The 15,479-nt window shown below is 34.0% G+C and overlaps 1 protein-coding gene across 5 annotated transcripts in view; it reads right to left on the bottom strand.

Moving 5' to 3' along the window:
* The window catches only part of LOC138701460 (E3 ubiquitin-protein ligase SHPRH), a 444,559-nt gene that overhangs the window by 42,703 nt on the left and 386,377 nt on the right, over window positions 1–15,479 (bottom strand). For all 5 annotated transcript variants that reach the window (XM_069828349.1, XM_069828345.1, XM_069828347.1 and 2 more), the window contains 2 exons: window positions 9,831–10,121; window positions 9,626–9,733 (listed from right to left, as the gene is read on the bottom strand). In XM_069828349.1, the coding sequence (XP_069684450.1) occupies window positions 9,626–9,733; window positions 9,831–10,121 (399 nt within the window). The remainder of the gene's footprint in view (window positions 1–9,625; window positions 9,734–9,830; window positions 10,122–15,479) is intronic.

The raw sequence follows: 15,479 nt of genomic DNA, 5'->3' as shown, positions 1-15,479 counted from the left end.
ATGTTTAAAGGGGCTTCTTATCATTTAAAAAGATTCTTGTGTGTAGACAATAAAAAAAAAAAGCTTGTTGCCTAACAATTTAGAAGAATATGCAATTCCAGCAGAAATAAATGACAGGAAAACCATCAATAACAGCATATTGCTTAAAATCGATTATTATTATTATTATTATTTCTTTTTTAAATTTTAAGAGTGCATATTTTGTTGTTTTTATTGTGTATACATATTGTAATTTTTAATTGCGTACATGTATGCATATTTTGAAGTTTTTTTGTGCATGTGAATCAACTCCCTAGGGATAGTGCATCTCCTTGCTTTAACTCACAGTGAACTGGAAAAGCATCAGACAGAAACTGGGCTATATGGACTCTGCTATATGTCTCACTGAGACACACTTTAATTAATCGAATTAGTTTCTTGGTACTACCAAATTTAATAATAATATTACGTAAAAATTCTCTCTTAACTGAGTGATACGCCTTTTTTGAAATCAATAAATAACTGATGTACTGTGCCCTTATACTTCCATTTTTTATCCAATATCTGTCGAATACAAAAAATCTGATCAACAGTCGATCTATTACAACTAAAACCACAATGATGATCCCCAATAATTTCATTTACATATGGAATTAATCTTCTCACAAGAGAGATGATTATACATCTCATGGCCTACACTTGAATTCTAGAGGCAAGAAGAAGCTTTCGCATCTGATCGCTAATAGAATAAAGGGTAGGATTCCAGTGATTACCAATATAATTCCTGCTGTTCATCATAGGGCATCTCCTTTTTTAGGGTAAAATATAAATTAGAAAAAGAAAGTAGGTCTACAGGTAATTAGAACAGTGAAGTAAATACAAATCATAAATTTTGTGGAATTAATTCAAATTCAAAAACAAAAGATACCGGAAGTCAGTTTAGTTTATTTCATCAAAACATACAAAGCCTTAGCAACAAGTCACCAGAGTTATTAACATTCTTAGAAATAGAACAAATAAACCCATATATAATATGCATCACTGAACATCATATGAAACAACAGGAATTATCGGCACTTTCACTGGAAGGATACAAACTAGGAGATAGCTATTGTAGACAGAATCTACCGAAAGGAGGTGTGTGCATATTTGTTCGGAACGATATAAATTTAAAAAATATTAGCCTTTCAAAATTTAGCAGAGAAAAAGATTTAGAGCTGTGTGCGGTAGAATTAGAATTAAAATCTGGTAATCTTATAGTTATAGGTATATACAGGTCGCCCTCTGGAGATTTCAAACATTTTCTTCATCTACTAGAAAATACATTACAACACATACATGAAAAAAAACAAGAATACATATTTTGTAGGGACTTAAATATTGACTATCTCACTGAGAACACTAAAAAAGAAGAATTTAACACATTATTAGCAACCTTCAATTTAATACATACAGTCAATTTTCCAACTAGAATACAAAAAGGATCGATTTCTGCAATTGGTAATATAATTATAAGGGGAGATAGATTAGATAGTTACCGCACAGTTCCCATTATAAATGGTCTTTCAGACCACGATGCTCAAATAACAAGAAATGATAGCATTCCTGCATCAAAACACCCGAATAAATTTAGGTTAAGGGTCATAAATGAAGAATCTTTAAGGGACTTCGAAGCTAAACTAAAAAGTGAAACATGGGAATCAGTATATGAAAATGGTGATATGAATAGTAAATTCAATGTGTTTCATAATACATTCTTAAATATCTTTGAATCCAGTTTTCCTGTAAAGTACAAAAATTCTCAAACATCTAAAAACAATTGGATTACACAAGGCATAAAAATCTCTTGTAAAACTAAGAGGTCTCTCTATATTCAAAGTAGAAATAGTAATGACCCCAAATCAATAGCTCACTTTAAAAAGTACTCTAAAATATTACACAAAGTAATCTTAAAAGCCAAAGAACTTTACTATAACGGAATTATTCTGAACTCGAATAATAAAATCAAAACAACTTGAAACATAATAAAAAAAGAAAGTGGAAAGTGTAGAAGTAAAGAACAAGGTTACACTCTTGTAACAGATAATAGAAAAACATCAGATGCAACAGAAGTTGCGAACATATTCAACAATCATTTTCTCTCAATAACTGATAACCTAAACATCCCACAGAATAATAATAATAATAATAATAATAATAATAATAATAATAATAATAATAATAATGCCATCGATTGTTTGAAAATATCTATTCCTGTAACTTTCCCAAATATTCAAATTTTTCCAACAAATTCACGAGAAATAATTACAATTCTAAAGCAATTAAAGTCTAAAAATTCCTCGGGATATGATGAAATTACTAGTAAAATATTAAAAGCCAGTTCACAAATAATAGCCAAGCCCCTGTCTTATTTATGTAACTTTTCAATGTTTAATGGTGTATTTCCAGAGCGACTGAAATATTCAGTTGTTATTCCTTTATTCAAGAAAGGGGACAGAACCTCGCCCGAAAACTACAAGCCCATATCCCTTCTACCAGTCTTCTCAAAGGTCTTCGAAAAAGTTATATATAAAAGAGTATATCATCATCTTGATAGATACAACATTCTCATTCCGGAACAATTTGGATTCAGAAAGAATAAATCAACTGAGCAAGCGAAGTTTAATTTAACTGATAAAACTCTGGAAAAATTACAAGTAGGAGGGATATTCTGTGATCTCTCCAAAGCTTTTAATTGTATTAACCATAAAATTCTACTACAAAAATTAGAATACTATGGTATTAAAGGCATAGCATATCAGTGGTTTGAGTCATATCTCCTGAACAGAAAACAAAAAGTAGAAATCAACGCATTTAATAACTCCTTTAAATCTACTTCAACATGGGGAAATGTTCATACAGGGGTCCCACAGGGATCTATATTAGGGCCTCTTCTTTTTTTAATTTTTATAAATGACCTAGGCCCCATAATAAAAGGAATAGGTTATCTTATACTATTTGCAGATGACACAAGTATCATAATGACAGACAATAACTTTGTCACATTCAAATATAAAACAGAAACAATTCTCCTTAAAATTTATGACTGGTTTACAACCAATAAACTAGCATTAAACATTAATAAAACTAACATAATTCAATTTAAAGCCACTTCAAATTTAATCTCTGAAACATTGGACACAACTATCAACAATATACCTCTACTAGAAACATCAACAACCAAATTTCTTGGTTTTCATATTAATAATACAATAAATTGGAAAAATCATATCAAAGAAATAACCCCCAAACTTAGCTCAGCATGCTTTGCAATTAGGTCGTTACAACAATTTCTAAACAGCAGTATCTTAAAGACAATATATTTTGCCTATTTTCATTCCATTATGTCCTACGGAATAATATTTTGGGGAAATTCTGTAGATAGTAAAAATATATTCTTATTACAAAAAAGAGCCATTACAATAATAGTTGGAGCAAAGGCTAGAGAATCACGTAGATTATTTTTAAAAAAATTAGAGATTCTAACCTTAACAAATCAATACATATACTATACAATAAATTTCCTCTTATGTAATAAAGAAAATTTTCCAACTAACTCAGCCATACATAGTAAGAAGGAAAGATTTTCATACGCTATCATCAAATTTATCATGCTTTCAAAGGGGAGTTTGTTACATGGCGATAAAATTGTTCAATAGTCTTCCTGAAGACATTAAGAATCATAGCCAAAACCCTGCATTATTTAAGACAAAACTAAAAAATTACTTAATATCTCACACTTTCTATTCTGTAGATGAATTCTTGACATTTCACAGTACTGTGTAAATATTATAATAATATTAAATGGTAAACATATTACATTGTATAAAATATTATTGTTATTAAGGTATTAATTCTGTACATATTTCATATTTGCATTTTATATGTATTGCATTTTATTGTTAAACGTAAGAACTGGACATGTTCTTTATTCTATGCTGTAGAGCAAATGTAAGAATATTATGGAACAAACCTACCTACCTACCTACCTACCTACCTACCTACCTACCTACCTACCTACCTACCTATCTATCTATCTATCTATCTATCTATAATAATTGCACAACAATTTATACGATGTCAATAAAAGTGATATTCCTCGAAAGTTACTATGGTTAGTCTTTTCCCTCTTCTTAAAGACAGTACAATTATGAACTTCTTCCATTGTTCTGGTACAGTTTCTTTTTCCCAAATAGCAAGTACAGTAGGGACTTGATAATCTGAACAGATTGGGGAAAGAAGTGGTTTGTATTAGCAAATCGTTTGGATTATCAGGGTCTTCTTGGGGAACAAAAAGAAGTTGCACGGGGCTAAATCTGGCGAATATGGTGGATGAGGAATGGTTGTCATTTTGTTTTTTCCCAGGAAGTATTGCACAATGAAAGCTGTATGAGACTGTGCATGCGACCAACAAAGTAAAGAATTCAACCTGATCACCTTGGATTTTAATGGAACTTTCAGGAATCATTCTCCCTAAAGGTCTAAATTAAAATACCCTTTTTTTTTTTTTTTTTTTTTTAGGAAATGCGAATCTTGTTAGGTTTTCATATAATTCATTTTTAAAATCTGGAAAAAAGAAAAAAGAAAAAAAAAAAAAAAAAACGTGTTTTCGTTTACAGTAACGCTTTCAATTTTAAATAATTCTGATTCTGTAAGTCCTACAGAGTTGTTCTACACCTCATTTCAAAGGGAATTTCATAGGGTTTAATTTGATATGCCACTTGACTATCCTTGGTAAAAAAAATTGAGATAGTTTTCTCTCTTTTTTAATTTTGAAAAAATATATGTTTTTACAAACTACAAAATCTGAAACTTTTAGATTGGTATCTCAATGGGATCAAGAGATAAAAAAAAGTGTTCTAAGTCTAATGTAATAAAACTTTAAAGCCACCGGCATAGCTCAGTTGACTAAGGCACTTGCCTGCTATCCAAAGTTGTGCTCGGACTGATTACCTCGTTGGGTTTTTTCTGACATTTTCTCCAATCGTAAGGCAAATGTCAAGTAATATACAGTGAATTCTCGGCCTCATCTCGTCAAATACTATCTTGCTACCACCACTCCCATTGATGCTAAATAACCTAGTCATTGATATAGCATTGTTAAATAACCAAATAAAAGAAAATAATACTTTAAAATTTTAATTCAGGTAAGTTACCAAGTGTTATATGCCACAAACTCACATGTCATAAACCAAATTTTAAACAAGGCTAGATACAGGTTAATGTTTTTACATAATAAAATAACAAGTTTTCTAGCACTCTGTACTTCTATTACTAAACTTCTCATTTCTTCTCTGTTGATTTTAAAAGTAATTTCTTGTTTGCTCTTTGAGTTTCAGATTCTGTTAGCCAATAAATGCTTCCTGTTGTTGTAGTAGCATCCACTTTGGTCAATACCTCAATTTTGTGCACAACTAATATATCAGGAAATTGAGAATATTTGAAGATCAGAGAAGGTTCATGTGGATCCAAAAAACTTATTTTGACTTCATCGCCTTCGACCCCTAATATACAACCTATTCGCCATTAATTCCAGTACTGGCATGTAAAAAATCAACAATGTCCACATCATCATCAATGTCATCAAATGTTAACATTATTTTATACTCTCGAGTTCTTTGAAAATGAGTAGCTTTCCACGAAAACTCTACTCCCATTTGCAGGACTGTAACTGTGGAATTGTTAAGTAAGTACCCTTTATTGTTTTTGCCGATTGAAACCTACTCTTCAAGATCTTTTCCTCTCTCGTGGTCCTTCTTAGTGGAATACAAGAAAGTAATGTTTGTGATACTGTCTTTAGCCCAATCATACAGTTGATGAGGGGTCATGATTTATTCATTATAGACTATAGGAAGACTTGTCAGTGCTACTAAACATTTTACTGTCCCTCCCACACCATCACATGCATTCTTCCCATGTGAGGAAGTGAAACAAATTTCACTCAACCTCAATGTTACATTCTTTCTCATGTTGCAAAGATTAAATAGGACTCATTTTTGTACTGGAATACTGCTCCATCTGAAAAGTAATGAAGCTTTTCAAGTTTTCAAGGCAGTTTCAGTTTTAAGAAGTCAATCATGAGGCACTTGGATAAATGAAAAGCAACAGTATTATGAGCTATATAATCAGAGATTACAACCAAGCTTATTGAATTGAATTTAATGGAGGGGGGCACTATGGTCAGCACTGCCACCTGTTAAGATTTATTGCGCTGACCCTCTGGTGACGCATTTCCCAACCCCACACTGGCTGACCACACTAAGGTTCTCTGTGTGCCCAGGTTTCAAGCAGTCAACCCCACTCATCCCCAAGCCAGCACCCTCCACGGGTTGCCAACCAGCGTTTGGGGAATGTTATGGAATAACGAAATGGAGAAATGGGACAGAATGATGTAAATGCCTAATTTGGGGAAAAACGGGAGAACCCCAGGAAAAACCCCAACTGCGACCTTGTCCAGCCCAAGTGTCACTATGTCACTATGGATTTTTTCAATGAGAATCGAACCCAGGCCGCCTACGTCTGAAGGTCTCACCATTCAGCCACTGCAGAGGGACAACCAAGCTTAAGTGCACCAGCTTTTTGCTTTCCTCATCTACTAGTATATGTATTGTCGCTTGAGCACTGTTCCAATGAAATCCTTGTGCAGCATCTTGAAGTATAAATGAATAATTCTCAGCAAAATAACAAACTACAATACATTCATTTTGAGGAATACTTTCTTTCAGGTGTCGCAAATAGGCAGATTATTGCACAGCGATAAATGAATATCTGAAAAGTTTTGGTAAATTTTCAAACAAGTTATCTAAAAATTCTTGTAATGGTTTTCAGTATAAACTGATATATAGACACTAAAAATGAAAAAAAGCAGGCAAAAAAGGCAGTAAAAATGCTTGGAATAGGTATCTGTATAGGCAATAAAGTACAGTGCGATTGAAAAGTCCCTCCGCAGCTCTATTAGTTATAGTAGCCCTAGACTACAACCCTATAGAAAGTTGGCACTGTCCTATTCATTCCGGTTTGACAACTTTACACTCCCAGTCCATCATATGCTTAATGGCCAGTGCTGCCACTTGAATTCTCTAAAAATACACTCGAATTCTCCGCCTAGTGAATTCTCGGCTACACAAGCACTGCGGAGAGACTTCTCGATCGCTCTGTATAAAATAGGCTGTTATAAGCACTTATTACAATTCAATTACTATTTTCAAGTTAATCTTTGTCATGCTCTTTACAATGTGCAATGCTGCTGTTGCCGTAAAAACAATATATGATATATTTTTCTAAATTCTCTATTGCAAAAGTTGCTCTTCTATCACTAAGACTGTTCTGAAATACAAAAAAAATGTTTTTTCAACCATACAAGACGTGAGTGGAGCATATTCAAAATAAGTAACCAGATGTAGCTCCAGTTCCTGCACCACTTCCCTTAATACAGCCACAATTTTCATTATTGTATCCCACCCAGGACTCTGTTTTAAGATCTTTTCAACCTTTCTCATAGCAGCAGCTCCAGCTTTTGGTAACATAATACTTCCTTAGTGTGGAGTGGACAGGCATTTGCACTTTTGTAAATTTCCAGGAATTTCAAAGCCAGCCACAGATTAACAATAAACATATATTGTACAGTATTTACGTGATTATAATACACATCTTTCTTTGACACAATGATGTCTTGAAAACTGAGATGTATATTATATTCCTAATTTCGAGCAAAATTTAATTAGAATGTATAAATGAAGTTTTGTATCTCTCAGAGTTTAAAATACTATCATATAAGTGTGAAAAACGTACAATTGAAATAAATTCACATGGAAATTATAGGAATTTTTCTGGGACTTCAGAAAAAAACGATAAGTATGAAAAACATATAAGTGAGAAACGTATAAATGAAGTTTTACTGTACAAGCTTCTATATGCACTGTGTCTTCTGTATACATTTTGATTTAGAAATTAATATGCGAAATATACGACTGTTCATTGCACAAGCCGAATAAATACATTTTTCACACCTATTACTTCAGACAAATGTCTAGTTGAAATAATACTTTCCCAGTGATTTTAGTTTCTTCTGGAATGATGTTGGTGTCCATATCAAAGACACTAAGGGAGTGTGACAAACCCATCTCTATAAATAAAGTAGACCATGCCTCTAGACCCCGTCCCCACACAAGTCGAAAGCCTCTATAAACTGGCTTGCTTAGGTTTTCATCATCTGTGCAAATGAAAAGTTCCTGCAGATGTAGAAGTCAAGACGATGATGAATGAAAATTGTAAAATAATAATATATTTTTAAGGGGAGTGGGTAGTGATGTCTGTGCGATTAAGGAATTTAAGTACAAAGTTTAGTTCAATATTTCTAAGCTTTTTGTGTTCAGAGTGGAATAAAAATTTCCATGATTATACAATCAATCATTCTGAATTCAGTGATATAAAAGACAACTAATTAGTTTTGTATCCAAGTGCAAAAGAAAGGCCAAAACTGATGACCTGTTTTTTCACGTTGCTAAATGTACCTCATTCTTCAGGTGCACATAACCTGCTACACTCTTCACTCATATGCTTTGTATTTTTTTAAGTTATCAAGTAGTGTATACTGTAAATGCTAAAGCAAAATTTAGTTAATATTTCACCCTTGGTGAAATATTAAAAATAATCAACTCTGATTAACAATTTTTGCCATTTTTTTTTTCAATTTATACATATTTTTTTCCTCGTGTTATGTGTGCGATATTTCTAAACCTATAGGTTTACTTTGTAGAATGCAGACTGCAGAAAACACTGTAAAAATTTCATCTAAATTTATTCAGCAGTTTCAGAGAAAAAATGCTCATAAGTTTGAAAAATATCAATATATATCATATATATTCATTCATAGTGTTCTGCCCAAGGGCAGGTCTTTCACTGCAAACTCAGCATTCTGCAATCTTTCCTATTTTCTGCTTTCCTCTTAGTCTCTGCATATGATTCATATATCTTAATGTCGTCTATCATCTGATATCTTCTTCTGCCCCGAACTCTTCTCGCGTTCACCATTTCTTCCAGTGCACCCTTCAGAAGGCAGTTTCTTCTCAACCAGTGACCCAGCCAATTCCTTTTGCTCTTTCTGATCAGTTTCAGCATAATTCTTTCTTCATCCACTTTTTCCAACACAGCTTCGTTTCTTATTCTATTTGTCCATTTCACATGCTCCATCTTTTTCCTTATCCACATTTCTCTTCACTTCGTCATAATGTCCATGTTTCTGCCCCATACAATGCTACACTCATACAAAGCACTTCACTAGTCTCTTCCTTAGTTCTTTCTCCAGATGTCAGCAGAAGATGCTCCTTTCTCTATTGAAAGCTTCCTTTGCCATTGCTATTTTCCTTTTGATATCTTGGCAGCAGCTCATGTTACTGTTTATAGTACACCCAAAGTGTGTATATATATATATATATATATATATATATATATATATATATATACACACACACACATTACGAGCTGTATCACTTAACCACAAAGAATATTATAAATAGCAAATAATTCTAACAAAACGACTATTTACTTGCAACAGTATCGGTTTAATTACATAACATTACATAGAAAAACACACGAGTGACCTTACCTTGAAATTCTGCAATATTTCTTGATGTTTAAGACCAGGTTGGAGCCGAGAAAATGAAATATTGTTCTCTGTCAATGCGTGTGCTAGAACATCTAATACTTTCTCCCACTGCAAAAAGAGAAAAAATAAATAAAATAAAAAAAAACTCGACACCATTATATCACAAGACAAGAACAGCACACAACAGGACATGACACAAACATACCGTAGAGAAAACAAGTGCTTTGACATCAGGTTCTGCTGCCCTGAGTGACAGCAAACAATGAACCACTGCTTCCACTTTTGTAGAATGTGATCCTCGTACAGTAATGGGTGTCTCATCATCCTTAGTCTCATACACTTTACAGCTTAGGTTTACATATGAGATGCCATCCTCTTGTGTGGTCTCACGACAAATTGGACATTTCACACTGACTTTGCGTACTCCACGGCTCTGGTCCACCATATACCGCACACACTCCATACAGTAACAATGACCACATTGCAGCACACTCCACTAAAAAAAAAAAATAGTGTTTAAAAGTCACAAGTCCTCTTTTCATTTATTTTAATCTTCCACACTACAAGATGGTATTGATAAGTTCTTAGCTTAACATGGAAAAAGTTATTGTACCTCAAAACAAATGTTTATTTGTTCAACATAATCGCTATACACATAATGCAATGGTCATAACGCAATTCTAAGCCTTAAAAAAAGTTTATCTTGGTCTGCAAACCATTCTTCCACAATATTTATTACTGCTTCATTCAATGAAAACTTCTATCTTTCATTGTTTTTTATTTTTAGGTGCCAGTCTAAAAGGGCTAAATCTGGCTAATATGGGGTCAATCTATTCTAAGTCAATTTAAATTTTCTGCAACGCAATCAGGGATTTGTGAGCAGGTACATTACCCTGCAAGAATAGCACACCTTTGAAAATTTTACCATGATATTTCTTTACAATTTTTTCCAGAAGCTTAATTAATAATGAAGAATAATATGCTCCCATCACAGCTTTACCTTATTCTAAATAGTCTGTCATAATTATCCTGTCCTAAAAAACTGATGTAAAGAACTTTCCTGCCGATTTTTGAACGCGAAATTTCTTTGGGCAGGGAGAACCAGCATGTTCCATTCTCTTGATCGTCTTTTTGTTTCTAAACCAAAATGATGGATCATTGTTTCGTCCATAGTTATAAAACGATCCAAAGTTCTCTTCAAAACAGTAGCAAAGCAATTTGAAAACTGTTTCTGTGATCAGCGTTTGCACATTTAGGGACCTATTTAGCAGATAATTTTCTCATACCCAAATCATGGCATACAATGTGAAAAACATATTTACAGGAAATTTTCGAAGTCTGTAACATACTGGTACTACTGTATGTTTGAGCCCAATCTGTCGATCCTGCAAATCATGTCATGCATGATATTGATATTTTGAGGAGTGATTACAGAAACAGGTTTTCCAACACCTGTGATCTCCATTCTTTCTCAGTTAAATTCAGCAACCCAATTTTTTATAGTGGTGTAAGAAGGACAATGGTCCCTCAATGTATCCACCATATCCACATAAATTTCCTTGCAAGACACCATTACAAAAATAGGTACTTTATCACTGACTGGTAATCAATTTTTTATCTAACACAATTTCTTTAAAAATTCAGAATACAGAATCAGCTAAAATCACCAAACATGGAGTAAGTATTTATCAAACAACATACTCTTTTCCCTGATAACTGCTTTCACTTCTGTTTATAACGAAGGTCTCAAGCTAAGTATATATAAACCCTTAGTATATATATAACATGACAAGCTTGTTGTAAATAGACAAACATTATGTGAATTACAGGAACAGTACCTTTGCTACACATGTTGCAGGGTCACTCACTATTACAGTACAGTATTTAGCAGAAACACAAGAAACGAGGACTGGTATGGTGAAGAATGCAAGAAAGCTGTCAATGTAAAGAACAGATAATGCTACAGAGAGAAACTAGGAGGAGCTGCGAAATACACAAAGACAGTAGAAAGAAAGCGTACATTCATTCATTCATTCATTCATTCATTCATTCATTCATTTTATTCCATAGATCTTACATGAGCAATGAAGCTTTAAGATGTGGAACAAGTCAAAAGTTTACAATATTACAATTACAATTTTTACAAAATTTTATAGTTTTACAATTAGTAATTTTCTACAATTTTTACAATTTTGTGCAATTTTTTACAATATTTTGGCGAGATGTAGTGAGATGAGGTGAGGTCCAAGGATTCGCCAAAATATTACCCGGCATTTGCCTTTTGGTTGGGGAAAACCTCGTAAAAACCCAACCAGGTAATCAAATCAAAGGGGTTGATGCCAAGGACTCGCCATAGACCATCCGGCTTCAGTCCCACGACTGAGGAAAACCTCGGAAGAAACCAAAGACCAAAGGGGGATCCAACCCAAGCCTGAATGCAGCTCCGGATCAGCAGCCCAGCAAGTCTGCCGACTGAGCTACATCGATGGCTCTACTAAAAGTATACAATACATAGCCAATCAGATTATTAAATTTACAAACGCAAACGATCATTCATCAGTTGAGCTATATGTATAATAAAAAACAAGTAAGTTAATTAAATTTAAGGCATAAACAATTCTACCAGTTGTGATATACAGAAATTGATAATACATATCATGCAAACTACTTCAAATTAAAACACAAACAATTTATCAATAGAGCTATATAGATTACTATTCAATTTAAAGCATATACAATTCATCGGCCAAAACTATACAAATATATACAATACAAAGTAGCATACTTTGATTAAGCTATACAAATTTGTGCAATTAATATCAAGTAGATTAATTCAATTCAGGGGCGATTTCTCCGGGCATGCTGTGCTTGCTGTGCAAGCCCAATATTTTCGTAGAATGTGAATTTCTCAAAATGGCGTTATGTACATTAAAATTTATTTTGATTTTTGGAATACTGTATAGGCGTATTACCATCATTTCTCGGAGCTACAGGAAAGACGTAGAAATATCGAGAATATGATGTGCGCGCAAGTGCCTTCCTCCTTAGTCCGTCCTAGGTGCACAATCAGTGTTGCCATATTTAGTGATAAGTCGCTAAATCTAGGTAATTTTGAATCGGTCTTGGCGACAAATTTTGTAAAATACGATTAGCGACTTTTCTGCTGATTTTTATATTCTTCCACTTTTTCCTTTCTTTTAAGTTAAAACATTCAATTGAAGTCATGCACTTCTTAGTTTTAGAAGAGGCATGGGTGCATGACTGAGTAGTCTAATAATTCATACGTGAAAGCCCTGATCTCATATATTTGAGATCAGTGATCAGGGGTGAAAGATGATGATTCAATGATTCTCACGGGTTAAGTCTCTCTCCCAATGCTACTGCTCCAACACCGATAAACGGTGGCGACTTTGATTGGCACGTGACGAGTCGCGAGCTCCAGCTAATTCTTGGCAGTGTTGCCAACTGGACGGGAATTCCGTCAAAACTGACGGAATTTCAACGTGCAGACGGGAAAAAAATGGCTTTGACGGGTGACGGATTTCCTGGCGGAAATTACGATTTACATCGGCGGTTTTTTACTTTTTTTAGCTGCTGTCATTTTCAATTTTTTAATTTTTGGGGAATCTTACTTTTTCTTTGAATAGCCCTGTCCGTACCATACCATGTTAAGGAATCTTCTGTTTCAAATTTCCTCGTAATCAAGTCAGAGGTTGACGGTTATGCCGAGTATGAACGCTAATGCAACTTTCCTCCAACTTGAAGACACGATTACTACCGTGTATTGGAATGTGAGGTGGAAGGTCGGCATAACAAAAGTGTATCCCAGATAAGACCTCGCTCCCAACAGAAGCTGTCTTTATCAAGCCTGCAGCAAGTGGACACATAGCTTGGCATTGGTTTAAAAAATTAAACAAACATATTCTATTAAAACGAATCGGTGACTCACGTGTCCAGAATCTTGAGATGGAGCTGATGGCATCACTAAGTGTAAGTAATTATTCTGTGTGCGTTCTGTTTAGTGGAATGTAGTGTGCCCCGTAAGTGTACGTTTGTTTCTATATCGCGTTACGTACATTGTATTTTTTTAAAGTGAAATGATTATTAGTGTCTGTACTGCTTTGTAAATGTTTTATTGACAGATTTAACATGTCAGAAAAGAAAGATAAGAGCTATACTAGAAGATTTAGAAAAGAGTGGTTAAGTGATGAAAGAGTGAAGGATTGGCTGTTGGAGGTGCCTGGAGACCCTAGTATTGCGCGGTGCAAGTATTGTCAGTGCAGTCTGAATGTGCGATTGTCAGATTTACTCGATCATGGAAGAACTAAGAAACATTTAAAAGCATCAGAACCATTTTCAACTTCGCGCCAGTCAAAATTGCAATTTATACCAGTCAAACATACATACGAATGTGCAGCTGCTGAGGCTGCTCTTTCACTTTTTGTAATTAACCATTGCTCAATAAGGTCTGTTGATCATCTTTCTGATCTTACCAAGAGATTTTTTAAAGGTGCTGACCATGCTTCTCTTTTACGACTTCACCACACAAAGTGTAGTGGTTTGATTAGGAATATTCTTTTCCAACATTTTAAATCAGAACTACAGAGCGATATTGATAGTGGCCACTTTAGTCTTCTTATTGACGAATCGACAGATATTTCTGTCATAAAACTACTGGCTGTGTGCATTGTATATTATTCGAAACAACATACAATTGTATCCACTTTTCTTGGAATTGTTGAACTAGAACAGGGAAATGCAGATTGTATTGTGAGTGCAATAAAGTCATTACTTTCAGACTACGGGTTAGACATTAAACAAATGAGAGGCGTGGGGACCGACAATACGTCAGTAATGGTAGGCATTAACAATGGGATCTATCAGAAACTGAAGCAGGAAGTCAGTAATCTTGTATAATTGATTCCATGTGTTTGTCACTCAGTTCAGTTAGCTGTGTCTTCTGCTGCAGAAATGTTGCCAAGAAATGTTGAATTTTTAATATATGAAACTTATTCTTGGTTTTCAAAGTCATCTTCTCGACAGATCACATATAGGTTTTTATTCCAAGCAATAAATAATGGAGCAAATTCCCTTAAAATTGTACAGCAGTCAAATACAAGGTGGCTATCGATTGAAGTTGCTGTCAATCACATACTAAATCAGTGGCTTGAATTACAGACACATTTTGAGACATCTAAACTTAAAAATAAGTGCTACGCAGCTGAACTCTTATATGGTATGTACTGTGACGTCATCAATAAACTCTATCTTTTATTTCTTAAACCATATCTAGAAGAATGTCAGAAAGTCAATAAGTCATTCCAATCAAGTACAGCAGATCCTTCGAAGCTTCTTAAAGATGTAATTCTACTCATTGTAGGTATTACTAGACGAATTGTTGTGCCTGGTTATAGGGGAGATCTGCTAATCGTGGAAGTTAGAAAATACAAGTCCCCTAATATTTATCTTGGACATGAAGTAGAAATTTTATTAACTGATTTGAAAAAGGACAATAAAATCAGCCCTGATAATGAAAAAGTGTTTCGCAATAGTTGCGAAAATTTTCTGTTTTGCTTAGCAGACGAACTCCAATGGCGATTGCCAAGGAATGTACAGGTTTTCCAAAAAGTGTCTTTAATTGCACCAGAACAGTGTTTGAGAGTAGTTAAAGAGAGTATAATCCCATTAGCCAAAGAATTAGGGTTAACTGGAAATGTAATAACAAAAATTGATTTTCAATGGTCTAAATTAACCACTGTTCAATGGCAAAATGTTACCAACACAATTGAATTTTGGCATGAGATCGCGTCATATAAGGATGCAAGTTCTCAAAATCCATTTCAAGAAATCTCAG

Source organism: Periplaneta americana, chromosome 6 (assembly GCF_040183065.1).
Source record: "Periplaneta americana isolate PAMFEO1 chromosome 6, P.americana_PAMFEO1_priV1, whole genome shotgun sequence".
Lineage (NCBI taxonomy): Eukaryota > Metazoa > Arthropoda > Insecta > Blattodea > Blattidae > Periplaneta > Periplaneta americana.
The sequence above is the reverse complement of the archived record's forward strand: the minus strand, read 5'-3'. Positions and strand labels throughout refer to the sequence as shown.